General features: G+C 43.1%; 1 protein-coding gene and 1 long non-coding RNA gene across 8 annotated transcripts; both read right to left on the bottom strand.

Moving 5' to 3' along the window:
• Nucleotides 1-1,384: 1,384 nt before the first annotated feature.
• On the bottom strand, nucleotides 1,385-14,338 carry LOC112287259 (uncharacterized). Of its 6 annotated transcripts, none has more exons than XM_090253925.1 (19): nucleotides 14,207-14,338; nucleotides 11,168-11,472; nucleotides 10,916-10,973; nucleotides 10,577-10,710; nucleotides 10,422-10,463; nucleotides 9,561-9,918; nucleotides 8,699-9,305; nucleotides 8,535-8,601; nucleotides 8,330-8,428; nucleotides 7,885-8,203; nucleotides 7,518-7,629; nucleotides 7,345-7,399; nucleotides 6,718-7,143; nucleotides 6,157-6,516; nucleotides 5,172-6,038; nucleotides 3,672-4,937; nucleotides 2,825-3,386; nucleotides 1,925-2,664; nucleotides 1,385-1,691 (listed from the first exon to the last, which is right to left on the bottom strand). In XM_090253925.1, exons 2-18 carry the CDS (start codon nucleotides 11,447-11,449, stop codon nucleotides 2,210-2,212), a joined length of 6,069 nt encoding a protein of 2,022 aa, XP_090110051.1. In that variant the 5' UTR covers nucleotides 11,450-11,472; nucleotides 14,207-14,338; the 3' UTR covers nucleotides 1,385-1,691; nucleotides 1,925-2,209. The 6 variants fall into 6 exon arrangements, with proteins under 6 accessions (XP_090110051.1, XP_090110047.1, XP_090110046.1 ...); XM_090253921.1 differs by lacking the exon at nucleotides 14,207-14,338 and adding an exon at nucleotides 13,093-13,235 and having other exon boundaries at nucleotides 1,920-2,664; XM_090253920.1 differs by lacking the exon at nucleotides 14,207-14,338 and adding an exon at nucleotides 13,093-13,235.
• LOC149988311 (uncharacterized) lies at nucleotides 13,183-13,673 on the bottom strand. Of its 2 annotated transcripts, none has more exons than XR_016505268.1 (2): nucleotides 13,514-13,656; nucleotides 13,183-13,410 (listed from the first exon to the last, which is right to left on the bottom strand). It is a non-coding gene; the product is annotated as an uncharacterized LOC149988311 (long non-coding RNA). The 2 variants fall into 2 exon arrangements; XR_016505269.1 differs by having other exon boundaries at nucleotides 13,226-13,365; nucleotides 13,514-13,673.
• Nucleotides 14,339-27,971: the final 13,633 nt, after the last annotated feature.

Raw genomic sequence — 27,971 nt, 5'->3', positions numbered from 1 at the left:
ATACAAAGGCTTGAAAAGACAATATATAAGTATGCCACAAAAAAGAAGAAAGTAAGCAAAGAAGAAATAGAATTTTTATTGCCAAATGTGAAAGAAATTTAAGAATCTTAAACCAAGATTGGAATACAAGGTAAGCATTGATAAGATTGAAAGTGGCTTCAATCTTGCCTCTATATATACTAATTACGAAGAAAAACTTATAAAAGCTTTTTAAAGACCATGAGGCTTGTAACCTAAGCATTAAGTTGTAGGTTGCTTCTAACACAACTTCCTAGAAGTAGAAAACTTGTAGAACAATTTTCAATAGTTATGTGGCATATCTATAAGAATCTAAAGATCTAATATGGATCTAACAAACTTCCTTGAAGTTTGTGAATGATGATATTATGTATATATCATGTTTTTACTTATTTCTTCTTACTTCCATTTACTTAAATAATAAAGACATCTATTATAGATGGTATTTTTGTTGAAGAAACTTTAACCATCTTTATTTTTTTTACAAATCAATGTTAATGTGGATTATAGTTGTAAAATAAAGTTAATATATAAGAAATATGATTTTTTTTATTTATTTACATTTGAACTATGATATTTTTGTTGCAACTAATTTTGCAGTGAATATTTAATCTTTGCTGCATTAAGAATTTTTACACAAACAACAAGAAGCTACTAAAAAATCACGACTTATAAAATAATTATTTAATTAGAAAAATATTTCAAAAGTAGCTTTTTAAATTAGAAAAACTTTTATGATATTTTTGAGTAAAAATATTATTTATTTAACATATTCCTACATTACTTCTATTCACTTCAATTTTAGACACCACAAAATTATAAGACGTGTAAAACGATTTGTTTAACACACAAATTGTATTACATCATAAATATAGCTTGCTTTTGTACCACCGAAGAAACACTAGACACAATCAATCAATCTGATACCGAAATGGCTCAACCTCAAAACTCCCCCTTTCAAAATTTAGCTATTTCTTACAATTTCACTATTTCCAACACTACTCTCAACTCTGAATGAACCCCATCTTCACACCACTTTTCCTATCCCATTGTGCTTGTTTAAAATGATGATCAGGCATACCACTACTTTCAGTAGAATCAGGTCCCATTTCCCAGTTCTCATTTCCAGCGTTTCCGCATCCACAACAAATACAGTTTTTTGTGCACAACGTTTACCATTTACAGAGAATGACTTGTAAAGCGACGAGGAGATGAAAGAACAATACAACAAGCAAAAATCAAACATGGCCATGGAAACCAGCTACAAAAGACTGTCAGAATATGCAATCAATACAATTGCTAAGTCAGAAAAGCACTTGCATACAATGGGAATGTAGAGAAGCACGCGCAACGAGAAGATCCACTGTTCAGAAATGATACCCCGATGAACTGTCCAGGGTTGCCGATCTTGTCCGCTACATTTCAGTAAATATGCCTACAACAAGCAATTACAGCCTATTGCAGGACAATGATGTAACACACTTTCATTGTACATCCTTTCACATTGTCAAATGTCTTCCCTCTTCTACAAAATGGTCACAACTATCCTACTATGTACGTGAAACTTCACTACCGTCTCAATCTGCACAACTCCATTTGGTGGTTCTCTTCTCTCTGGATCACTCCAACGCCTTGCAACAACGTTCGCCACCTTGCCCAAACGTATTAATGACCTGAGAACACAAATAGCCTCAGCATCCTCTGCCGCAACAATACCCAGCACAGAAAGAAATAAACTGGTCGAACTCCTGAAACAGCACCGGTTTCTACTCATCCAATACCTACATAATCCAGACCCCAACCCACCACACTCAACAGACATTCCACAAATACCAGAAAACGCAACCCAAACTATCAATATTCGATTAAAACAAAGCACCTACGATCATAGTATCAGATACCTCACCATAACTAAGTCAATTTATGCAGCCACTTCATCCACACCAAGGGCCAGCACAATTCCATGAATGCAGTGCCGACCATAGCCCCATCGACGTCGTCACTGCAATCCCAATAGCCAAGCTCTCCATGTCTACAGGGTGCTCCCAAGCGCTGTCCAACAGCCCAGCACCAAATGGTCGTAAAAACTTTGTAATATTCTCATGTACTACCTCATCAGTAAACTACCTGCACCACGGACTCCCGCTGCAGCACTTTGCACTGCCACCTCTGCAGGAAAATCTTACACCATTCACATACTTACTGCAGCACCGGGAAGCTGAGTACCCAGCACTGGTACCGGAGCACTAGCACTCACAGCACCACCCGTTGTGGATAGCGATGAAGTAGCGAGAACTTGGATCTGGCAACCAGGACTTTGCTGCAACGGCCCACTATTAAATGCGGGCCTACCGTCTACTCCATTCTGTACATTCGAGTTGCTGTTATTTCTCTGCCCATTCAATGTAACGCCGCCACTCTGAGGGGCGCTGTTCAAGCTCAAAGTCATCACATTCGTCCGGGACTGTCCAACATCCTCACAGCTGTTCAACTGACCAGCCCCCGATTTACTCGCACCTCCCCCACTACTCTGGGGTCGCTGAGACGAACCTTGCGTCCCAGTAGAGGGTGCTATCGTAGACGCAGCCCTTGCTTGAACTACACCTTGCGATAGCCGCATGCCATTCACATGTTCGTGTCCCCCATCTGCCATGTTTCAATCCCAAGCACTCCCGTTAGCCACTAAAACACCTCCTCAAACCACCACATCCCCTCTCTAACCACAATACACCAAATCCACCACTTCAATTCACCTCACTGAGCATGCGTTATTCCGATTGGCCCTCAAATTTGCACATCTACTCACCAGTCAGATTCTTGCCATCACCTGCTCTTCCAACTGCACCGGAGTTCGGGTTACCATGTGTATAACCAGAAGGTGTGCTATTGCGAGGGCTGCCCAATTGCTGTTGACCTAACGACACCACAACGCTACTTCCGTACTGCTCCAGAAATCCCGGAGCTCCACCAGGACCGCCACTACCACGCTGAACCCCTGAATTCATCGTAGAAATACCCCCACCTCCTGCTTGCTTCGCAGCCTGAACTAACCTCCCATTCGAAGGACCTCCACCTTTATCTGAATTCATGCTGCTCCGACCCCCGCCACCTGCACTGATGTTGCTCCCTGCGCCCAATGTAAGCCCGGAGCTCAATGCCAAGTTACCGTTCCCAGCGGGAACAGCGAACTGCTGCTGTGAGTGCAGCGATGCATGTTGGAGCTGCAGTATCTGTTGTTGGGAAGAGACCTGCTGCACCTGAGAACCTGAACTGGGCTGCTGTTGGGAGACTTGCAAATGCTGGGGTACACCTTGGGAACCCTGTACATGAGACACCGGTTGTGGCTGTTGCAAGTGTTGTTGCTGATGCTGCAAGCACACCAACTTCTAGTTCAGATACGCCACTCGCACAAAATAGCACGCTAAGTCTGACGCATACTACTTGGATGCAGAACCAAACTAAACCACTACCTAACTTTAGTAGACTGAATGCAGCACAAAGAAAGGTCGCAGTATTCAGATGCAGATGTAACTTCGATTGTCAACATCCAAAAAAACAGGACAAGTATATTCTCCCAAATGCACAGTCAAATGCATCACAACCCAGACAACTCGACTAAGCAAGCAATCAACAATATTTTGCAAAAAACGCACATGTTGCTGATGCTGAAACATTTGTTGCTGGAGCATCTGGTGCTGCTGTTGCCGCATCATCTGCTGCTGCTGCTGCTGCATCTGTGGCGGAGGTCCCTGTGTTTGAGCCGCGCCTTGGGATTGGCTTCCAACAAGCTGTTGCGGACCTTGACCTTGACCTTGCCCCTGCACTTGAATCTGTACTTGTGGTTGCTGGGAGCCTTTATTAGACACGTTCTGGGCAAAATGACTTGGACCCAATATTGATGGAACAGGACCAACCGACGAGGGGGACGAATCTCGCTTCCCAACACCAGCACCCACCTTCTGAGATACAGGGAACCCTGACTTCTGAGAGGGGCTGCTCTTCGCTAGGTTCAACCCTGAACTCTTTGACGGTGGACCAATCGAGCCTGGCGAAATCGCCCCCGATGACGCTGGAGAACCCATCATCGCTGTTCTCATCCTCGGACTCGACCCTGCATTCACATTTGTATTCGCATTTCCAGCCGTAGCAACTGGCAACGCCCGCTGTGCCGGCTGACCCTGCGTATTCTTCGCCATTGCAGCAGCCAACACTGCTTGAAAGTTCGCCCCTGAAGCTGTTGGAGCCGGTGTCGCACCTGACAGAGCTGTAGGTCTTGAACTCTGGCCTGTTTTCATCTGTGAATGCTGCCCAGCCTGAGCTGGTCTCCCACCTTGGCTTGTCGGTATGCTTTGACCCCCTAGATTCGAAGCTTGCGAAGGAACCGCTTTCTCTCCAACAGACTCTCCTATCACAGCAAGACGGTCTGTAAAAGAGACCTGCGTTGGCGAGTGCAAGGCAGCTGAGACTGCCGGATTTGACCCTGCAGTACCCTTAGACCTTGCACCACTATTCTTCGACGCTCCCATAGCGGCTTGATGTTGCATGGTAGCTGCCACACCCGACGGACCTGACTGCTGGCTCGGTCTGGAAGCCATGCCAGCATTTGTGGGAGCCATAAGGTTCAAGGTCGTCCCACCTTGATTGCGAGAGGAAGCCAAACCTCCGCTTCCAATTGCAGACGACTGCGTCCCACCACCGCCTTCTGAATCTCGGGACATAGTAGGCCCTGCTCCAGAGGCCCTCTTGCCGTGCAACTTCCTATCATCGGCGACCTCCCGTTCTCGACATCGACCCCCACTGCTCGAGAAGCTTCCATCACTCCCACCAAAGCTATCCTCACCCATTCCAGATGCACCTCTCCCATTCTGCGCACCACGCTGCTGCTGCTGCGCTTGTGCCACTTGAACGGACTGCTGCTGCTGAGTTCAACAAAATCCATGTCAACCTAAGCAATACTACTATAATGACCACACACTGCTGCGATGCCCAACTACCAACTAACTAACAGAAACATCTCGTGAAGAAGCACCTTCTCAATCGCAAACCAAGGCAATAGACTAAAATGAGGTACACAATAAAAGTGAAAAAAGTTAAGTATACAACTGTTTTCAATACAAACAAGTACCAAACATCAACAATCTCTCGAGTCACACCTGCAGTTGCTGTGACTGCTGCACATGTTGCATTTGCAAAAGATGCTGCTGCTGCTGTTGCTGCAGCATGCTTCCACTCATTTGCTGATGTCCACTCCCACTCTCCCCCACGTTCTGTATCATCGCGTGCCCTTGTGGTGCCATCACTGCAGCCACCGAAGCCAAACCCAGAGGTCCCGGACCCACTGACGCCCCTCTGTTCATTGCCGCCGCCATACTCATTCCAAAACCCCCACTCATGCCACCTTCCATTCCGTTTCCACCTACTACTCCACCTCCCTGCCCCACTGCTCCACCATGATGCTGAAGCCCGTGCTGCTGCAGCGCAGGGCTACCACCCTGAGAACCACTCCCCTGCTGACCTAGTATTGCACCTCCCTGCTGTACCTGCTTCTCACGAGACTTTGACGCTTTCCCCAACCCCACCATTAGGTTATAGTCCATTGCACCGTGCCCAGCCATCCCTCCTACTTCCGTTCCCAAATTCGGACTTGCCGATGCTACTGACACGCTTGGAACTGTCTGTCCGTACAACGCCGACCCACGGGGCATCGATAACCGGCTTTCACCTGACAATCCACTCTCGCCAACCGTCAAACCTTCCCTCTCTCCAACCCTTGAAGCCCCGTGCATTCCACCTTGCAGCTGCGAATGCGATGGGGACTGAATTGGAGGACCGTGCGCACCAGATCCTGCACTTGGAAAGCCTCGACCCCCTTGACCCTGCTGCTGCTGCTGCTTGCCAATGAGATTTGAGGCGCCAGCGCCACTTCCACTTCCAATCGGTTGTCCTGCTTGCTGCTGAGAGTGCAAAATCATGTGATGGGTGAAGAACGGAGCACCCGCCGCGAAAAACTGCGCAGCTGCCTGCAAACATCACCAGGTCCATCATCAAAGACATCCCGAATCCCCGCCCTATCGACTGTATTCCAACCTCATCCCAAAAACCACCAACCGTGCTAACCCAACCAGCAACTCGTCCTACCTGTTGAGCACCCATGTGTGATGCGGACCCATTAAATGTCCCATGCCCAAAATGAGGCGGAAACTGTCCAAACGGAAATCCCTGAGGCTGTTGCATTATAGCCTGCATGTACTGAGCTTGCACAGCTGCCGACGGCAAACCACCGTTGCTACCCGCAGATGCCAACCCCCCGACCGAACCAGGCCCAAGTATCACAGGAGACCTGCTCCCAGGCACTAAGCTCGCCCCACCTAACACTCCTCCGGCAGCTCCGTTCAAATTCGCAGCTCCCGCTAGTCCTGCTGTTGCTGGAGCTCCCTCACCACTCGCGCCAGACGGGCTTGCGCTCTGTGTCACAGGAAATGCAAACGTCGAACCAGTCTGCATGCCCAGGTCAGCAGTTCACTGTAAGGTTCAAATCTTCTTACGCCCAGAATACCATGTTATAAATTACCAGAACAAAATGGCAGCTCATCTCTCACGCATATTAGATCCACTCTAGCATGTCGAAACATGCGTGCCACAAACTTCTTCATATAGACACATTCATAAACGACGCCCCGAATATCCAGTCATCCGAACCTGCAAAGACACTGCACGTGCTTGTTGCCCACTGTGTTGCTGCTGCTCCGGAGATTTACGACTCAGGAAGTCCATGTTGTATGCTCGTTCCTTAACTCCCTGCATGCTCGCGGCTGCGGCTGCAGCAATTGCCGCAGCATTCAGTCCACGCTCCGTCGCCTCTAGATTCGCACTGGCTCCAGTGGAGCCACTCACGAGGGCTCCACCAACAGCGCCCGCCATGATATTACCTGCTGCGCCACCAAATACACCATCCGAAGGAGCAAAAGGCACGTTCAAGTTGTACGACTTTGGGTACCCCTGGTTAGAAGCTGCGATGAAAGTTTGGTGCCGATTCAATTGCTGCTGCATGTCAATGAAGTGTGCAATGTATACGTGTAGAGCACATCGCTTCCATGATGCCCGCTGAGGCATGATGTACGGCAACTACACACAAGAAAACTCAGTCAATCAATGCACATCAGATCAAAAGCCACACAAAGTAATTTCAATGTAGATCCACACGCCCCTGGGGGATTCAAAAGCGGTTTCTGATCAACTCGCAAGACATCTTAGAAACCGCTAGACACCAGGAATTCAACAGAGGTAATGGATATCATAGATCTCTGCTGCTCCTCCATGTCATACCTGCACGGTAGGAGTGCCGTCATCGGCAGCTGGCGCCGCTGCAGTGGGAAAGTACCTGTACCATGAGCAAACTCTTCAGAACGTAACACCGAACACTCCACAAACAACTTGTCTAAAATCAACGCGATCACATTGCATGCTACTTAAGTTCAACTCGCACAAATCAAACTTACCCAGGCATTCCTGAGGGCCAGTGCAGCATTCCCATGGACTTCGGCAGAGGCGCCATGTTCCCGCTCACAACTGCTGAAATTGAGGCATCGGGTGGTGCAGACCCCGGAAAGGCTGCGGCAGACGATCCAATGCCCAATCACATCCAAAATGAATACCACTCAAAATATTATCGAGGATCTCAACTCAAAAAACAAGGACTAGCAAACCCATGAAGTACATCATTCTAAGCTATCCACTTATTCCCATTTTTGTATTTACAGCCATCGTCAAAACGACGGTCGCTGTGACTAAAATCTAACAATGCCATAACACTCTCAACACTAACATAACCCAGGAACATGAGAGTCACCAACAAGCACCACACACCTGCTCGTTCAGCCTTCTGAACCCTTCCGTTTTCACCCTTCGTGCTCTTGCTCGACCTTTGCACAATCATCTTGCTTGCTTCCGCCCTCTCCCTTTCCTTCTCCTTATCTCGCTCTTTCGCCATCTCCTCGGCCAACTCTCTCTGACTGCCGACTTCCCGGTGCCGCTCCCTTTCACAACGTTCGCGTTCCAAATCCTGTATCATTTCCTTTTCTCTCTCCTCCTTTGAGTTGGAAGTTGTCTTCTCCATCTCAACACGATGTACCTCTTCACTCTCTCGTTGCCCATCCCCCACACTCGCTACAACCACCATATCAACCTGCCAAAACACCAAACTACCACGTCTCATCAATAGTGAAAATCAACGTAAACCAACTTCCAACATCTACAACCCAACAACCATGCTTCAACTCAAAGGTCATCAGATTCCTGCATTCCGACGTACCGCAGGTGACTCTACCGTATCCCGAACACCTAAATCTCCATCCCCGATTTCGCCGTCCTTCTCCCTACCCAACGCACCTTCCAGTTTGCTTGGAGCCACCTGAAACTCCATATAACGCCTTCCCCTCAGAAACTACACCCACCCCGACCGCTTTAACAATCTGGAGCATGACTCATCGAACATCAAACAATTAAAACCAGCTTACCATCAGGTCAATTTCTCGCTTCTGTACGCAATCAGCATCGGTATTAACTACTGCCGGCGGAGAACACCTGAAATACAACACCAGACAGGGTCAGCTCAGCACACTTTAAAAATCAACAAATAGGTTGTTGTATCGCAATCCAGTTCAGGACTCTCAATATGTACCTCTTGTTAGACTCCATCTTCACCGACACTGCCTCCACAGCGACGTTCTTGATCGGCGTCGAAGCCGCCACTGTTTCCACGCATGCTCCAGAGACTTCAGACTCGGTCTTCACATCCTTCTTCTTCCGAACTGGAGAACCTACTCCTCCTCTCTTCTCCAGAGGATTCGGGTCTACCACATCCACTTCACCACAACTAGGAGCCGCTGTCTTCTCCAATTGCACAACCTTCTTCTCCACACCATTCTTGTCCGCTCGAGGAACTGAACCACCCACTGCACCACCTTGGGCTGCCGCCTCCGTGGAGACGGTGGCAGTCGTGCCGCAAGACGCGACTGCCATATTGCGTGTGCTGATCCCCGTAATTCCCACGTTAGTAGCGCTTGCGCACACGGCCGGTGTCACTGTAGCACTACTCTCCACTTTCAAGGCACTTCTCTCTACAGTTGGTGCCCGGCTCATAATTTGATCCACATCCTTCACTTGAGCAGCACCGGCTTCGACAGAATTTGACAGAACACTAATAGCATTTGAGCCTGCCCTTGACTGAGTGGCGCCACTTTCTTCTGTCCGAGTTCTCACACGAGGACGCTTTCTTTTCGCAAGAACTGCACAAAAACGACATCACTAGCGTAAGCACGTAGTATCTCATACATTCTCGGATGGGCCGTCACGTTTAGCACTCAGCAGGATTAAATTTAGAGCCGAGTCCCAGGTAATGATCACCCTGATCACCACAAACACTTTTTAAAACCATCCCCACTCGCCAAAATGGAAATCTGCGCGTAATTGTATGTGTATACATATACTGCGTCTAAGTGGTTATGGCCGACATCCGCAAAAGAAACCCAAGTGTGTCGTACCCTCTGTAACTGGAGCCGCGGCTGAAGGGGGAGAAGGGATGGGTGAAGCTGCTGAAGCTGCACCTGACGAAGAACTCATCACGATCCCACCAACATTTGCACCAGATGTAGGAGCAGCGGTCAAAGCGGACTGAACAACCACACCTCCGTTCGTGACTTGCGCTGCCACACTGCATCCAGAAGCTACCGATACTTTTGCCTCCTGTTTATTATCAGATTTCGTCACATCTACAACCACTTTCGGTTCGGCCTTGGGTTCCGCAACTGGTGGAGGAGGTTGTGTGAACATTCTTGCCAGGTCGAACAGAGCTTCGGCGACTTCCACCTCTTGCTCGGACACCAGAGATGGTGCTGAAACCTGAAAATATCGACAAGGAACACACGTTTCAGGTAAGGATGTAACTAGTGCCTACAGACCAAGATGTAAATCTGCCCTAATCACAGCATTAAAAGTTCTTGGTCATTGAATTGCGCAGCTACAGCTACGTTTGCACCCAAGCATCCACGGCATCGGTGGACACCAACCATGAAAATATGCCCATCAACTCTCCGCATATAGTCAGCGATGATGAGGATCTTAACAGGACTTTGCAACCCGAGAACTCTCTGGCTGTGATCACTCTACACCGGCTCGCTTTCAGTAAACTACCTGTGCGATATCTTCAGTTACCCAAAAGCCAAGCATGTTGAGCAACCAAACCATCATCATTGCTCTAGTGGCCAGAGACCCCTCAGAAAACTGAAAGATAAAACTACAAAGCCCCACCTTCAAATACTGCACATTGCAATCGCACTCCAAATTGCTCTCACCTTTCTCACTTCACAAATTACAAGCACTCACTCAAGATCACTTTTTGTTACCTTGGGCAACTTGTGATTCCGCTGTTTGGATCCACCCGGCTTCTGCAACACCCACCAATGTCACACATCAATTCTTCCATCGAACCATTCCATTCCTTTCTGAGTATCCGCTAATATACCACATAACACCCTCAACCCTTAACCGTCAATCATACCGTCCGTTTCCCCGGCTTCAATGACGACAACGGTGTGCTCGACGGGGCTTGCAGGTGTGACGCCACACCTGCTTGATGACCAGGTGACTCCTCCACTAGTGGCGTTAATGCCTCGTGCAAGCGCTTGCCCATCGCTGCGGTACCACCACCCTACCACATCAGAAATGCTCCTCTCTCTCTGTGTGTGTGTCTGTCTGTCTGTCTCTCTCGCTCTCTTTCTCTCGCCGCATCCCCTTGTTCCGTACATTCATCCCATTTATTGCACCTCACTAATGTCCAAATCAAGTCAATCCCCTCAGCTTATTCGGCTCTCAACCTCCACACCAGTACACGACTCACCTGTGCGTGCTTTCCTTGGCACGGTCGGAAGATCCACCGAATTTCCATCCTCGGCAAACTGCCACGCAACACATCCGACACACAATCAGCCCACAACTACCCAACCCGCTCCACTCTTTTCCCACAATCTCCACTCCCAATGCCTCGCACACAAACACGGACCTTACTCTGCCAGATATACTGACGCAACTTCTCACCACGGAGCTTCTCATTCCAAACGTTCAACAGTAGACTTTGATGTTCAGCTCTTACCTTCGACTGAGGCCGCGGTTTTCCTGACCGCCGGGGAATTATAGGAGGCGGATGGTCGTCATCGTCTTCTGACACTCTCATTTCTGTATCTTCCGTCGTCTCCTCCACCTCGTCGGCCGGACTGCTACGAACCTGTATCTGTTTCTCTTGAGACTCATGTCGCTTCCTTTTGTTTCTACTACTAGGTCCTACAATGCTAGTGGCCACTGCATGACTCAAAGCCACCCCACTACTATCTTTCTTCACTCTTTCTCGTGACCGAGGATTGTGCCCATCATCCATCACATCATCGCCATCATCGCCAACTGCGCAGATCCAAAATGAGAAAAATCCAAATCTATCAGCACTCGCTTCACCATCTCTGCACTGCCCACTCTCACCAATCTCTAAAATTTCAACAGTAAACACTATGCAACACAGTATCCTGCACCCTTGACTAACCAGATCCCTGGATTCGAATGAGAACCACTATGTAGGACCTCAAAATTGTCCCGAAACGACTAGTTAAACCTCATCGTTGCTGGATTGGCATCACGGCACTTCTAAGCAATCTAGATCGAAACTTTCCATCTGGTACTATATTTCAGAAGGCATTCGGCTAAGAGCAGAACTAAGAGATCGGAGCAGTACTGAAGAGCTATACAACCGAGATGTAAACATAGACTGCAACCATCGTAGTCGCAAACCACAAGGAAATCGGAGCGGAGGTGCCAGTGGAGAAAAAGAATTAAAAGGGACACAAAAGACAAACGCGCCCAAGCCTAAGGATTATCCCATCCATTACAGCATCGCTTACGTGGCCGTCAAACTCAAAATCGCCAGTCAACCAATGCGGCTCCAACGCCTCAATGGTGTGGCCAGTTCGAGAGCTTGGCCACAAATTACAAGACAATCAGAGGGCAGGAAATGCAGCTAGAGAGAAAGGAGACACAGACGACAGCAGATTCTTCGCAATGGTTCTGTCTTCAGAGTTTCCAAAGTAGCCAGGACAGTATACTCAGCGACGGCCCATCCCACGGAGTGCTGCATCACGATCTCTCTGATCCCAGATTCTAAGACAATACACACTCGCTATTCACACCAAGGCTGACTACCACTCTCTCGAAAGAAACGCTTAACACGGCGTCTGGTTACTCTCATTTCCACCCTAACACTAAACCTGTCCCTTGGACAATACCTGCATTCTATACACTAGGCCAACATTCTGCGAGCTTCTGTCCGAAACAGCGTCATTGTCCGTCAAGGTTGGCTCCGCGCCACAAATGCAATACCCGACTCTCAATTCCTACTCTGATTCGCTCTCGACCACAGTTGTCGCGAGGAAAACAGAAAATTCAAGCTGCTCACGTTGCTGCAAACAGCCATTCAACGCCCAAGACTGAACATTACACCTCTCACTCTTCACTTTTCATTAGAACCCCTTGGTTCCTTCTAAGTATGCTCTCGGTGATCATTCGCGGGAAGCTACTACACACGACTTCTTCCAAACAAAAGAATCCCGCCGAATTAGACAAGTTTCCCCCAAACCAAGGCATAAAAATGCCAAAGAGCTGATAATCCCCGCGCACTGCTAAGGGTCATCTCTCCACCTGGAATATAAATTGGGACTAAACAGATAGCTCTATCGCTTTCACAAGCCCCAGTAGTGCTCGGACACCTCTTGTGCTTCTTCTAACCCAAACGGAGAAGAGACTTCAAGACGGACCTGATTATCCAAGCAGCTATGGCCAAGGAAGAATTTGGGATCTACAAGAAAAAGCCACCAATATTGCATCTAACAAGAGAGGACACTCGCACATTCACAAAAGCAGAGAAAGAGGAAGAAGACTGCAGAACAAAATCTGGATTTGTGCGCGCACGCATGTGTGCGTGAGAGAGAGGGGAGAGAGAGAATGGGGGCAGGGGAAGATCCTACTAGACCAGACCTGCAGCATCTTTGAAACCTGTGCGCGGTCGTCTGGGAGCGTGGGCATGGATGGCTCCACGCCGACCCTCACGGCCGCGCTCCATGAGGACTACGCAGGACCAAGCCGCCTGCTATCTTCTCTGCTCCTGCTCCCGCTTACCACTTCAGCTTCGAAACAGCGAAAGGAGATTGAACCACGACTGGCAGCCAGCACAACAAGAATACGATAACACAGGTATGTCCGTTTACACCCGAAGCGAGATGAATGAATGAGCAAACCAGCGCTGTGAAACTGCAGCTCGTCAACAGAGGTATCAGGACCAGTATCGCCGCAATTCTGAGGGACGAGCCGCGGAAGGGAACGAAGCGGGTGAGAAATCACAGAAAAGAGGCAGCCGCATCAAAGACAGACTACGAGAGGAGCAAGGCGGGAGGCGCACCAAGAGGATCATCAACTACCCTCATCCCGTACCCTAAAGCTTTGAGGAAGTACTGCTCCAAACCCCAGAGGTGGCGGCTGACAACCACAAAACGAGTCCGGTACTCAAAGGCGAAGCCGAAATGAAGAGGCGAAGCACACAGACCAATAGAACCAACCATGACACTCCAAATCGCCTTGATTCCGCTCAACCCCGAAGCTCAAGACACAACCACGCACACACGGAAGCAATCCACGCACGTCCCGCAACGACGACGCCGAGCTGCAACGCATTCCAAAGGCCGCGACACGAGAACAGAGCATCGCAGTTTTCACATCGTCTCGAAGAGCGCAACTACGACATCTCTAGCAAACAGCAGCACACTTCTAAGAAGAAATTGCTCTCATCACTCACGAGCCCTACTCTGCCCTCTCAACCCCTAACCCGCTGCTGCCTCCCCGAATGAACAATCCTCCCAAGCAGTTCGATTTTTCTCAAATCGAAGATAACTCGGCCCTAGCCACACCCTCAACCCCTGTCTCCTCACAGTTTCTTGCACTACTCCCGCGAAACCCTGGACTCACTCAGAGCTCCATCCCAGCAACCACCCCTCGCAAAGAAGCACAAAAGTCGAATCAGACCACCTGCAAAGGCAACAAGCGCGGAAGAAAGAAAGAAGCGGGAGAGAAAAGATAAACAGATAAGCAGACAGACAGAATAACAGCAGCAGCAACGCCACCACCGCCGCCGCCAAAGCGCTTCTTCAAGCGCAAGGGTCCATCCCCATTGTTTGGTTGCGTGCTGTGCGAGACGGAGGCTCAGCAGCAACAGCAGCACAGCACCACTCCACACAATGCAGCAGCCCCTCTTCCACTATCTCGCCCGCGCCTTCTCTCTCTCCCTCCTCCCCTCCTACACACCCCCATGGCCCATGGATACACCACGCATGCCCACACATGGGCCCATGCATGTCATGCATTCACCCTCCTCTCATATTGAGTGAGCGCCAATTAGGTCACTGTTGCTCTCCCATTATCCCCCTCGTTTAGTTGGCGAGAGCCAGGCTTCTCACTCTCTCCTCTCTCTACTCTCCTCTCCTCTTTGAAAAAGCACACCACTCAAAAGGCCTCCTAAAATATCTTTCCTCCCCAGGCATTGGCTGGAGCCCCCTCCAAGATGGCGGGTCTGCCGCTATAACCTCCCCTTTTCTATAATAAGCAATATCTGTTCCGTCCCTGCTGGAATTACTGGGCTTTGGGTGATAGCAGCTGCAACAGAGATATCTTGAAACTCTCACCCGGGATCTCATCCCCACTTAGACATCTGGCCCCCTATTCTGCTGCCCCCTCTGTCCGCTAGTAACTGTGTGAGGAGTGAGTGTCCCAACTTCCATGCTTGCTTAGCTTAATGTCCCTTCCCTTCTTCTTCCTTGCTTTATCATTCATTCTCTTCAGTAATAAAACAAATAAATAAAAAAGGGATTTGGAACGAGCTCCTGTCATCATTACGTACTGTGCACGGAATGGTGTATCTCACTGTGCAGGTGGGTTGCGGTAGAATTACTCGCCACTTACCTTCGTTCGAGTTGAACTTTACCTACCGGGCCAGATTCCTCAGGCACGGTGCTCTCACTTTACTACCCCCCCCCCCAAAACTCTACTTACCACAGCACCCAGTAAGTTCCTTACTTACTTACCCACGGGAGTAATTCAAAAACTAATTTAGTGCCTGGTAGAATCAGACCTATACTTACTGCCCTGTATTGTGTGGCGCCAGAGGTACCCTCCCCCCCCCCCTCCTGTTTTCACCTTCCAACCTCGCCATGGTACCATGGTACGCACAGAACACCCGATGTCCGTGTACATGGACGAACGTGGATGAATGTATTTTCATCAAGTGACGCTTCCGAGGGGTCAAGCTTCCGACCTCATCTTTTTGGTATTCGAAGAGCATGCAAAACAATCAAATATCATTATAAATTCCCACCATTATTATTCCCTTTCGCTCTATCTTTCAAATATTAGTTCTGTTGATTACTCTAAGAGGATAGGAAAGAAACAAAATGGATCCTTTGGGGTCCTATCTTTGGAATAAGTTGACTCCCAATTGTGGCGACGTTGGCCTTCTAGCCCCGCCTGAATCAGTCCAACCCGTGTGGATGAACAAGGGAGCAGAGAGAGCACGTTCATCGTCCACAATTCATCAGTGCGGACGAATGGAGAAAATCGTCGGCTTGGTAAAAGGTCGGATGGGGTACCGCGGTTGTAGGCTACCAAATGTTGCCTTCTGTTCATGTAATTGGCACCCGACGCTGATGGAACAGTTCGGGAGGGATGGTGGTCCCACCACCGTGGAATAATAAATCGGGTTTGTGGGCTCACCAGGGATTCGGAACCCGCGCCCGCTCACCCGGGACATGGAGAATATGTCCGACTACTGTAACAAATTTATCATTCCCAAGTAGTTAGATGTCAATGAATTTGTGTTTTGATGTATATATAGATGTGTGTGTGTGGGGCTATATGTTTGGTCCCCTGATAGTGTTGGACAAGGCAGAGAGGACTTGTTTTTCTACCATTCATAGAACTGGCTCTTGTCTGTTTCTTAAAATTGTATCTCCTCTGTTGAAGTTCATAAACTCTTCTTCCTTGAAACCCATAAAAAAATACATCACAAGAAATGAGGTGTTCTATTTGATGGGTTCTTTTCATGCTCCAAAACCCAACTGTTAACAAGGAAAGAAAGATTTGTATAGAGGATATGTTAATTGTGGCTGCCTCAACTTGGATAGACTGCCTCAAATGATAGGTGTGCACCAGAACCAGTTGCTTTCTTCACCATTTTTTTGTATATATGTTGTTTTGATATAGTCATGGTCCCAAATCGTCAAGATTTTTTTTTTTTTTTTTTTTTTTTTTTTCTTGGGGATATGCAGCATCCGTTTTTATTCTGTGTGTTTTCTTTGTTTTCAGAATGGGCTACTAGCTTTAACGAACTCAGATTTAAAATACCATTACAAAAATGGAAAAGAAAAAAAAAAAGAAAAAATCAAAAACGTAATAATAAAAGTGTGTTGTTATTAAGGAGGAGAGTACTCTTTAGAAGTCAAAACGATTGAATTACATATGATCGTGAATACATATTTCAATATTATGCAAAGTACTGCAGCGTTTATGAAAGATACCTTGTAGAGTTTATAAAAACAGTGTTTTTTAAGTGGGAATACTTGTGAATAATCAAGAAAAATAGAATTCCACATTGGAATTTGTTGTGCATATTATATTAACATTTTCAATAAAAATAATAAAAAAAAAATCCAGCAAAGACAAATTCATCCTTGAGACTCCATTATATATACAGCTGGTCTTAATAACTAAAAATAAATAAAAACTTGTCATAATTATTTTGAAACAATTTTTTTATTTCTTTATATATAGAGTATTCCTTTTGACCTGATTTATAAAAATAAAAAAACATACACCACAAGTTTCCAATTCCCTGAATTTTATCCTGAATTATATTATAACAAGAATTGAAAATCATATATATATATATATATATATGATTACTTTACAAAAACTTTTTCTTTGCTCTAAAATAGATAATTTTAAAATTGTATTTTTCTGATACCAAAAATTCAATATTGAGTGCACAGTATTCATATTTCATTTGTGCATATGAATTATCAACATTTGTTCCATAACAATGTATATTAGCCCAGTCTTCATAATGATAAACACACAAATAAAACATTTAGGACTTCACAATCTATTTTCTTGTGTGTATTTATGAGTGTGTATGTACATATACTTAAGAAAATAATGATTAATATATTTTATGACAAAATAAATGTTTTTAATATATACAAAATAAATGTTTTTAACATAAAATTGTTTAATTTATTATTTGTTTCGTAAATTGAGTAAGATTGTTTGCTTAAAATTTATACTTTCTGTATTTTTCTCAAAAATCATAAATTAGCGCCATTTGATTTGACTTCTCAAGTTTTTAATACAAACACAATGAGAATTCATAAAACTTTGGAATATGTCAAAATACAATAATTATAACTAATTTTTAAATTTAGCAATCCAACTATGTAGCTATCAAAAAACAACATAATTAAATAATCCAACTATGTATCAATTATTTACGTTTAATATTGTAAAACTCTTATATGTATGTATGTGCTTATATATGTATTTCAAAACAAAGAATATAAAATTTATTGCCATGTTATAATTAATCTGATTTTTTTTTTTATTATTTGTTTCAAACAATAATCAATCCATCAACTTCTAATATTTAATTTTGATTTTCTACATATGAATTACTGTTAATAAACTTATTAACGACATTTATAAAGTTTGACATTGACTCATGTGTTTCTTATTTCTAAGATTCTTATATTTGTATTAAATTACTTTGGTACGTTCAATCTCATGAGTCTTAAAACATTCTTTAAATAAGTAATATATATTTTGCATACTTCATTATCCTTTGAAACATATGAATGATGTATATATAGAAATAAACTAATGTGTTTGCATCAGCAATATTGTGTTTTACTATATACATGTATATGTATATATTTTGCTCATGTAATTCATGATATTTAATTTTTTTTCAAAAATATATTAGAAAAATATATTTTTCTTGAAATTGTTGTTTGTAAAGTTTGTGGTCTTTGCATTGCTAAAGAAATTTTTAAAATTATACATTTAATTCATTACATTGTATTATGGCTACAAACAAAAATAAATAAATAAAAACAAACAAAATGAAAGTACCACAAAACAAAACAATACAACATATCTAAAAAGATCATATGAATGACTATTGATCACTATTTTCACATATGTAACTTTGTTTTACTTTAATAAATTTGGATGTGTGTTTCACATGTGTTATGTAAGTCATGCCACACATTATAATTTTTCCAATTGTCTTATTTAAGGATTTTTATAAGTTTGTAATATCTTATTTTGCAATATGATTTTGCAAAAAATAAAATAAAACAATGTTTTCAAATCACATGGCTCTAAAGGTTTTTGTTTGTTAATTGGATCGTACTATTAGTATTCTCATCCAAAACGCAATCATCCACAGTTTTAATTTAAAAAAAAAAAAAAAAAAAAAAAAACCATGTTACCAAAATCTTTTTATGTTTCATCCTGCATTATAAGACCAACCTCAAATCTATTGTTGATGGAATTTACTCTTTCTGTGCACAGAAAGCTGAAATCTAATCCAAACTATTGGAATTAAGGGTCAAGGTCAAAGTTTCAACGTTTCATTTCAACAAAGGAAAAAAAAAAAAAAAAACAAAAACAAAAAAACAAGCAAACGAAATAAATATTCATGCACCAAAGGATTGATTCAATACAGCCTGTGTATATGTATATATATATATATATATATATATATATTTGCATATTTAATTTAGAAACCATTGACGCTACTCCAATGTTCATGTTATGTTAACATTATGTTTTATTATTATTATTATTTTATTTCTGTGACTTCATGCTCAAGTTTCCTTTTCTGTTGAGTTTGGATTTGTTTGACCTTGACTCTGAGTGCAATATAGTAGTAGTAGAATTTATAGCCAATACAAAGAGTTCATATTTTTCAGACCCTAAGCTTCATTAACCAGTTAGAGCCTGTTCACACTACTTACATCAGACTTTGGACTAAACGGATCCACACAATTAGGAAATGACAATTTGCTACACATAGAACAGGAAATTTGAGAGTTGCTATGTAAAATCTAATATATTTTTTTGGGGAGCTTCCACTAAATAATATAAAAAAATATGGGAGATTATCATCGATTGATTAAGATTTAAGCTAATTGCATATACAATAACATTTATTGTGACCACCATTTGTGCATAAATACAAAGGGAGAAAAGGAACTATTTCCAGTGTATAGGAAAACAATTTGAACATTAGATCAATTGTTCTTAATGATACACAAATGAAGAAATAAATAACATGTGAAATTGTCGTAATATCTTTCCAAAGGGCAAGAAAGGCTCATGTCCATAGTTTTAATGAAAAGACCCAAAGTAACAAAACTCTACTTTCCCTCTCTAAGAGCCACCTACAAAGAAGTTTTTTTTAAAGCCTAAATTTCAAGAGTACACCATAAAAATATTATATATATATATATATATATATATATACACACGAAAGATCTTCCACGCTATTTGGATCAAACTTTGGATGACGTGGATGAAAAAAGGAATGCCATGTCACCCACACATATGGGTGAACATATCCCTTTTCTAAATAAATAAAGAAAACGGAGACCCAAGCCCGCGCTCTCTCGCTTTATCTTCCAACTCTGCGCTCTTTCAGAGTCGGAACTGACTTCCTGGCCACAAGGAAAACCTCTTCGTATCTGAGACGTTCAATACCTCGGCATCGAAGGGCATTCAACAGAGCGCACCCTGTAACCGTGGGCTCGCGTCTCGATCCACGGTGGGAACGGGGCTCACAGTGCTCCCGCGGGGTGAAATTATAGCAGGGTGACCGTACGATGGGAGATTGATCGGGGGAAGATGTTGATGCTGATGGGAGCCGGGAGGTGGAGAGTGTTCAGCTGGTTCGGGTGATTGGCATGGTTAGGGTGGCTGGTTTGGTGCCCACGAACCGGGTTGCCGAACCGGGCTGTTGTGTCGCTACGGATTCTCCTGCCCCAATGAACGGAGGGGTGATGCGGAACAGCCAAATCTCATCCACAAGCATTGTCCACGTGTTCTTTGTTGCAAAATCATGAGTGTTTGGCTTTTATTCTCATTTATGTTCTGAACTAAGCGATAATCCAAAGGAGACAATAACCATTTCTAATTGGCTCCATATCTCATTGTTTCATCGAAGGTAAAGCAATAGTTAATTAATAATTCAACTTTTTATCAATCAAATATCAAAATCTGCATGATGAGGCTTAGAGCTTCGAAGCTCCCAATTGTAATTTTCAATAAATATTTTTGTGGCCAACATCATGAGTTTCCACGTATATATATATATATATATATATATATAAACATAATTTCATACAATGGATGATAATTTTTAAATAATATCATTGTATTGATTTCAAAACATTACAAAAAATAGCCTATCACTGATATAGAGTATCCTTTTGTTGTTGTTGTTGTATTTGAGAATTAGACTTAACTTATGACTGGAATTTGAGTTGCATTCTTAGTAATAAAGAATTGTTATGTTGAGCCAGTTCTACAGAAACCAAAATGTTAAACACATACGATTGCATCGATATTCTTCATTTGTCTTTTTTATTATTTTATTTTTTAATATGTAGAAATAAACCTAGTTTTAAATGAATTGTTTACTGTATAAAACGTGAACAATGACTTCAAGTTTGTGATAAAAACTTGGTGCAATGCCCAGAGGTGACGTAGACATGGTAAGTTGGATTTTTAGGGTTTCGCGATCCCCACTGCCTGAGCTTCATGTGTTTCTTTTTTCTTTTCTTTTTATTTTCATAGCTGGAGTGGTTGTGAGCTCAGGACTTTTCTTTTTGACTGGGACTAGTCGGTGTGGAGTGGGATGGTCAGGTGGACGTAGTTGATCGTAAATGGTTGAGAAATTTCTCATCTGTTAGGTTTTTATTCTGTGGCGTGGCTGGTGATTTGAGTTCTGATATGTCCTGGACTGTTCTCAACTCGGGGATGTGGCACATTACGTGTTCTAGAAACTGCCCGGAATGCTTTACGGCTTGTTCTCATCGCATTTGAGGCGCTGATTTTCTGCGAGGTCTAGTCACTTCGAGGTTTTAATTGTCCAAAACAAAGACATAGTTCCTTTTTCATTTTGATTCATTTGATGTACATTAATATATAAATATTCACACACACATCCTCACAGATAGTTCGAAAGGGCTTCAAATCCATAAATTATTTCATGTTTTATTTAACTTTTGAATTTTTCTCTAATAAATAAATATAAGACAGAGAACGAAGTAATAACGTTATGAAAGGAGTGTTTGTACTGCCTGATTTTTATTTAATTTTAAATTCATGTGAAATGAATTTGTGATTTAACTTCGTGTCAAATATACAATCTCAGACATAGTTGCAACAATACAACTCCACAGTTGACATAGTATAATTTAACAAGTTTAAAGTATTGGATACCAACTATTTCAATAATTTAGGTGCTCCCGGATTCAAACTAATTTCAAAATTGAAGGCAGAAGAGAGGCATGAAATTTACAAGTCACATCACAGGCAAAAAAAAGTGGAGCAATTTGTCGGAAAATCACAATTCTACGAAATATATCTAGTAGTAAATTGCATGAAACGCAAATTTTAAAAATGCAGTACATGTAACCCCATGTGTGTATATGTGTCCGTGTGATAAACTTTCCAAACGACACATGAACTTGTGGAGTCACAACTCGATGACAGCAATATGACACGTTGGTTTGAATTTCATTATCAGTGATAGAGTTTCGTCTCCTTGACAAAGTTAAATGAAAGGTGTTTGAGAACTGCGAATTCCAAGTAGGGTTTGCTTGGAAAAAGGAAATTCCTTCCGGGCCTGGTGAACACGGAAGGTTTGTGGATTCCGAACCAGAAAATTCACCAAACCGAGAACACACTCAGGCTCGGCGAATGTATTGCGGATATATTTTCCGAACCAGATTAGATTGGCCCGCGTAAAATTCGGAAGAAACTGGGAGGTCCGGTCGAACAGGTTCCGAGATGACGCCAACTTTTAGCCTAGATGTACTTTTTACGGACCACATTACTCGGCCCTGAAGTCCCTGTGTTTGACCAGTCCTTGACCTGACAGCATGTCACACTTGTCCTGTTAGAAGGTGCACAGCTATTGGACAGTTTCACTATGTTCTTTAACAAGTGGATCAATTAGGCAGGACAGATTCCACGGTGACAGACCCCCTCGCTTCGTCCCTCATTGCCACTCAGGCTTATGTCCACGGCGAAGGGAGCCTTGGGGCGCCTTTCTATTTCACTTTTTTGCTTTTTTGCTATCTTTTCCTCTTTCGTCACGTCTGCCAAGGCTCCCTGCACCGTACAAGACCCGCACCCGTTCAGCTTCCAGAGTGGAGGACTGTTCCAGCGTGGAACCGATTCCCAAGCCTGATTGTGGTATGGAACCGTGCCATTGTTGTAATTCCCAGACCTAAGTGGGTGGCACCATTGCTTTTTCTTTTCTTTTTTAAATTTTCACTTTACTCACGTTTTTAATTTTCAAGTTATGTGGATAATAGATACGTTTTTAATTTTCACGTTTTTCTGTCACAGTATTTACCACAATATACAACCTTGTGCCTTTAAATATTTATCAAAAATAATTATTGGGAGCTTTTGAGCTCCACACCCAAAGATCTCACAATGCTACTCTCCACAATCTGCAGCAACATCATGCAGATTTTGATCTTTAATTGATCAAAAGTTGAGTTATTGCTCACATTTTATGAGAACAATGAAATCTACAATCAATTAGAGATGGTTTTTGTCTCCTCTTGTTTATCCAGTTGTCTTATCTCCCCTCGAGTCATTTTATATAAGAGAGGATGGTCCATATCAATGTAAAAAATATCTTTCAATACCTTCTTCTTTTTCACTTTCAAGGAGTGTGATGTGGGTTCAAATCCTTGATCTCATTGATGGAGTAACAGTATGAAATTGACCAAGAACAAGGTTTCTTTTTATGTAGTTTGCTAATGCCTTCCTTATCTGTCCCACATAACACAGGGTTTCTTTTTTAATTACAAATATAGTTAGATATTGTATTATGGTGTGATGGAAGAAGTGGGGTTTTTCTCAAGGTGACCACAAGACTTGATTAGGGTTTGGAACTACTATTGACCATAGCTCTCATTCATGAGCACTAAATTAGATAAACTAAGAAGTGATTGGTTGGTACCATTGGTAGTGATGAAGAGGGCATTTCATTAGAAGAGGGGGGGGGGGAGGTATTTGGGTGATGTAATGGGGGGCAGGTCCAAGTGTTGCCAAAGGGAAGTACAATTATGTCAAAGCTTGTACACATCATCTATTCACAAAAATTGTCTTTGTGTGGCATTGGGGGAAGTGAGGACAAGGACAAAAATGTACCCTTGCTTTATATTAATTAATTAGTTCATCTTGGCAGCAGTTAATTCCACTATAATGTTCCTCCATTTCTTTTGAAAGTTCTTTATTCCATTGGGAATGACATCTATATTCCACACTATTTATATACAGGAACATACATACATATCCAGTAACTTCAATATTAAAAGTGTAGTTTGTGTTGTTGATTCATCAGGGTAATAAATGAAGTTCAAAAGTGTAATCATTTTCGTGTATATTTCTACACTTTTAATATCTACAAAAAATATGGTTATGTTTAATCCACATCAAGTTTTGATTTTATTTCATACCACAAGTCAAAGATGATATTAGGCATGTAGCTATTTACAAACTTGTTAGTTTGGCTTTGAAGTGGGAAATGTAAAATTTATGTATTAGACATAAATAAATAAATAAATATGATTTACTTATCTATTTCTCATTTCAAAGAACATTTTATTGTTTTGATTACTAATACCCCTTTAAATTAGTACGTCTATGAGTGATGTGTATGTTTTAAGTAGAAGAAATTAAATGTAATATTTGAAAGATATTTTATTAAAAGCATGTTTTAAAATAATTTATAATTTTAAGTTATTTATAAAATTTATAACTAAGTGTAACATAGAGTCTTTGAAATATGCATTTGGCATTAAAATAAAATAAAAAATAAAGATACATGTTTAATGCCTTCATTCAAGCAATTATTTCCTCATCCAAAACATTTTATTTTGAAAAATAAAACATCTATATTCTTAGTGTCTTATTTAAGAACTTCTTGCAATATCTCATACAATTTCATAATTTGTATTATTCATATATTTTGTTCTATTTGAACTTAAAATCATCTGTTTTTTTATTTTTTATTTTTTATTTTTATTGTATTTATACTAAATTATAAACACATGCACACACACACACACACATATATATATATATATATATATATAACTTCAAATAACCAAATTTTATTCATATCTTAATTTGTGATAGCATGATTAGTATTACACACTCTGATGAGAGTTTAGATTTTACAGTTATAATTTAACATAAATATTTATTATGAAAAATCATTAAAAATTAGATATATAAAAAATATTATAAACTCTATCCTCGTTTTCTCTTCTTCTTGTGTTCATTCTGTATGTCCATAAACAGAGCGAGATCAGTAGCAAAGTTGAACATCATCAATATACACCGTTAATATAACACGAATTTCAAAAGTAAAAATGTCTGCCTGATTGTTGTTGTTTTTGCATATTGTAATTCAATAGAAAAAAAAAACAGGTGTTAAAATCATGTTTTAAAATCATGTGTTTGTACAATTTTGTAAAAAAACTCAAGGTTTGGATTGTTCATATGATATTACCATCCATCCTACACTTTGTTTTTAAATTCCCTCACAAACTAAAAATATCCTGGAAACCTAACATCACAAAACCCTGCAAAACAACTCACTCAGGAACCCAATTCAATTCAATACAATTGAGTGCAGGGCAAGGCAATCAATACTCTCCCCGTCCACCCATCTATCATCCACGAATTTCAGCACCCACATATAATATTAAATGATTCATCCACGAATAATATTGCTGCAAGTGTGGGAAAGAAAGCATTGTGTGTCTTTGAGTTTATTCGAGTTCCTGCTTCTTCTTCTTCTTCGTCGTCGTCCCATTCGCATATTCTGACACCCACCATCGATTAGACTAGTCAAAGTGCGGCGGAGCATCAGAAGAAGAAGAAGAAGCAGCAGAAGAGGAAGAAGCACCATGAAGCTTCACAAAGTTCCACGCCATCGCCATAGCCAAGGAATTGAAACGAGCTGAAGGAGAGGCAGGTAATTCAGTCTGGGTGGGCAGTATTTCAATAGGTTTTCGAGATGCTGGCGTTCTTTCGAGGCAATGGGGAGAATGAGGAGGATGAGGTTCGACGAGGACGACGAGGAAGCAGGAAGTGGGTTTGATTCCCACCGAAGTAGAACGGAGGGTTTGCGTCGGAGTCAAGGCTTGTGCAGACGACTTGGTTAGTGACTGTTGGGTGTTTTGCCGGCACTGAATATTCTGTTGCGGTGGAGTCAGCGACTCTGGGAAGCAGCAGAAAAACTTCCGGTGATGAATCGTGGATTCCGATGCAGGTCGTTTGCTATGACGTGGGGTCCCGGTGGCCAGTACCTTTGCAGCGCTTTTGGGAGACAGGGAGACTCTGATCCCTGGGAAGGCCTTTTTCTAGGGCTTCTACCGGCTTTTTGGAGGTGTGTCCCGGGTACGACGCTGCCTCGCGCAGACACACTCGCTGATCGGTTTGTCTGCGGCGCTGATCCATGACGGCCTCGTCAAAGCCGTCGTCGGAGTTGTAGCTTTGCGTCTGTGCTCTCCTGCAGCTTGAGAACTCATCCGCCCTCGCTTCTGCCACTTTCTCTCGTTACGCATGCGTGCTTCTAGTAGCGTTCCCAGCGTCTTGCTCTTGGGTGTTCGCATGTGATGCCTCCAAAGCCTCCAGGCGGTGGATTTCGAGTTGGGCTGCACTGCGGACCGCTGAGACGTTGGATGTGTTCACACCCTGATACGCATTGAGAAGGATAAATGCACACGGATACACGAGTTCCTCGGCGGGTGCTTCTTCAGACCACGAGGCACCCAGTGTAGCATTGACTCCACAAGTGGTTACTTAGATTCCTTCAGCGTCTGCAGGCAGTTACACTGAATCACTGATTGCTTTTACACCTTACGTTCCAGTGGACGGATGCGATGCTGATGTGCTACGCAAAGGCTTTCGGCGCTGCCACGACTTCTCTCATGGGTCCTTCAGAGGTCATCCCACGCCCGACCAACCTCCAGCGCTGGCCATCCAGCGTCCAGCCTGTGGAGCAATCGCTCCACTTGGCACCACGCCATGCAGACGATGAATCTCTGCCCTGCACTTACCTGCGACGTGCTCCCCTAGTTTGCGGCCATACATCCTGGATCTAGTATTTCGAGACTGGGTCACCAAACTACAAGCTTTGTAGAGCAAACGGATCGCATCTGCAACAGATTCCGACACCCTGAGCCATTTTGAACGATGTCGTTTGCTTTCAGAGGTTGCAACATCACCTACGTCTCTGCGATACAAGCTTCGGCGATGTGAAACCTTGGCAGATGCAACAAAAAGATCATAGTGTTGCATTATCTTTGTTGGATTCATCGCAATCTGTGAAGCAGCCTTTGTTTTGTTTGATTCTTTGTTGAAGTCTGATCTCCATCAGCATGCCTTTCTACTCTTGAAGCTCAGTTGCGTTGAACTTATCTTTTCAATGTCTCCCCTTGTTGTGTGAATACTGAATACTGTGTGCGAATACATTTATGTCGAATGTTTGAATCAATAGCGAAATGGATGAATGGATGGATAGAAAAAAACAAGTAGATAAAAACGAACTCAAAATTCCTTGATCTTGCTTACATTTCGCATAAATGTTTTTGGTGATTCAGAGTTTCCATTCAACATGGTTGTGATTACATGGAATTGCATTCTTTTCTTTACAATTTTTACTTTTTATGTTATTTTTGCTGAACATAGCTAACATAATGTCCAAAATTTCTAATTGGTAGTATCACAACTTATATATATATATATATATTCATACATACACATAAAGGGAAATGATAAAGCAACCCAAATTTTTACTATATCAACCCACATGCCCCGTTCTCAATTGTTCCACTATTCCCAACTGTCACTCCCATTCCAGATGTTCCCAATGCCTTGCACCCATTCTCAGTGCCCTACATCCATCCCTAGCAATTATTGGGAATGGGGAATGGCTGGGAACAGGGATTGGGGTTCCAAATATGCAATGATGCTTAAGATAGAGTAGATGACCTTTGTAAAAATTTGGATTGCTTTAATATTCTCATACACATATTTTGCAAACACAGACACATAAACAAAATTTGGAAACTTGACCATGTAAAAAGTCCCGAGAAGTATGAAAACAGTTTGGACTAAGGAAGCTTACTAATATATAAAAAAACTTCATGGTCAAGTATTGGTTTCAATCACACAACAGAAGCCACAGATTGAGTCCGCCCCGCCGCCGCAGCCTGACGCCAGAAAACGCATGATCATGCCGCCGCGAGAGGCAGAATATGCGATGTCGCCAGGAGAAAATGCAAGCGTCGCTCGCAATCGAGGCTGCTCGCGCACCCCTGCAGCCCTAAATTTGTTCAAGGGGTATGGAAATGGAGAGGGAAAAAAAAAAAAAAAAACCCCAGTAAGTGAAATTTTGCTGTGGGGCGAATGATAGAGGCAATGGATCCCACCCGGACTAGCCCTCCGCGTCGCCACCTACAGAATTCTGCCCCTGAAACCCGGCCACGCAGTCTTCTTTC

The sequence above is a fragment of the Physcomitrium patens genome, chromosome 10 (genome assembly GCF_059467195.1).
Source record: "Physcomitrium patens ecotype Gransden chromosome 10, ASM5946719v1, whole genome shotgun sequence".
NCBI classification, from domain to species: Eukaryota; Viridiplantae; Streptophyta; class Bryopsida; order Funariales; family Funariaceae; genus Physcomitrium; species Physcomitrium patens.
This window is presented reverse-complemented; position numbering and strand designations above follow the sequence as displayed.

Bases quoted from the DNA above. Each gene is read 5' to 3' on its own strand.
- LOC112287259 (XM_090253921.1), bottom strand. From the start codon at position 13,177: ATGGAGCGCGGCCGTGAGGGTCGGCGTGGAGCCATCCATGCCCACGCT. The intron at 7,630-7,884 runs GTGTGTGGTGCT...CGTCTGCCGCAG, and splicing joins TCAGAAGGCTGAACGAGCAG to CCTTTCCGGGGTCTGCACCA. The intron at 6,517-6,717 runs GTTCGGATGACT...CTGGGCATGCAG, and splicing joins CACGTGCAGTGTCTTTGCAG to ACTGGTTCGACGTTTGCATT.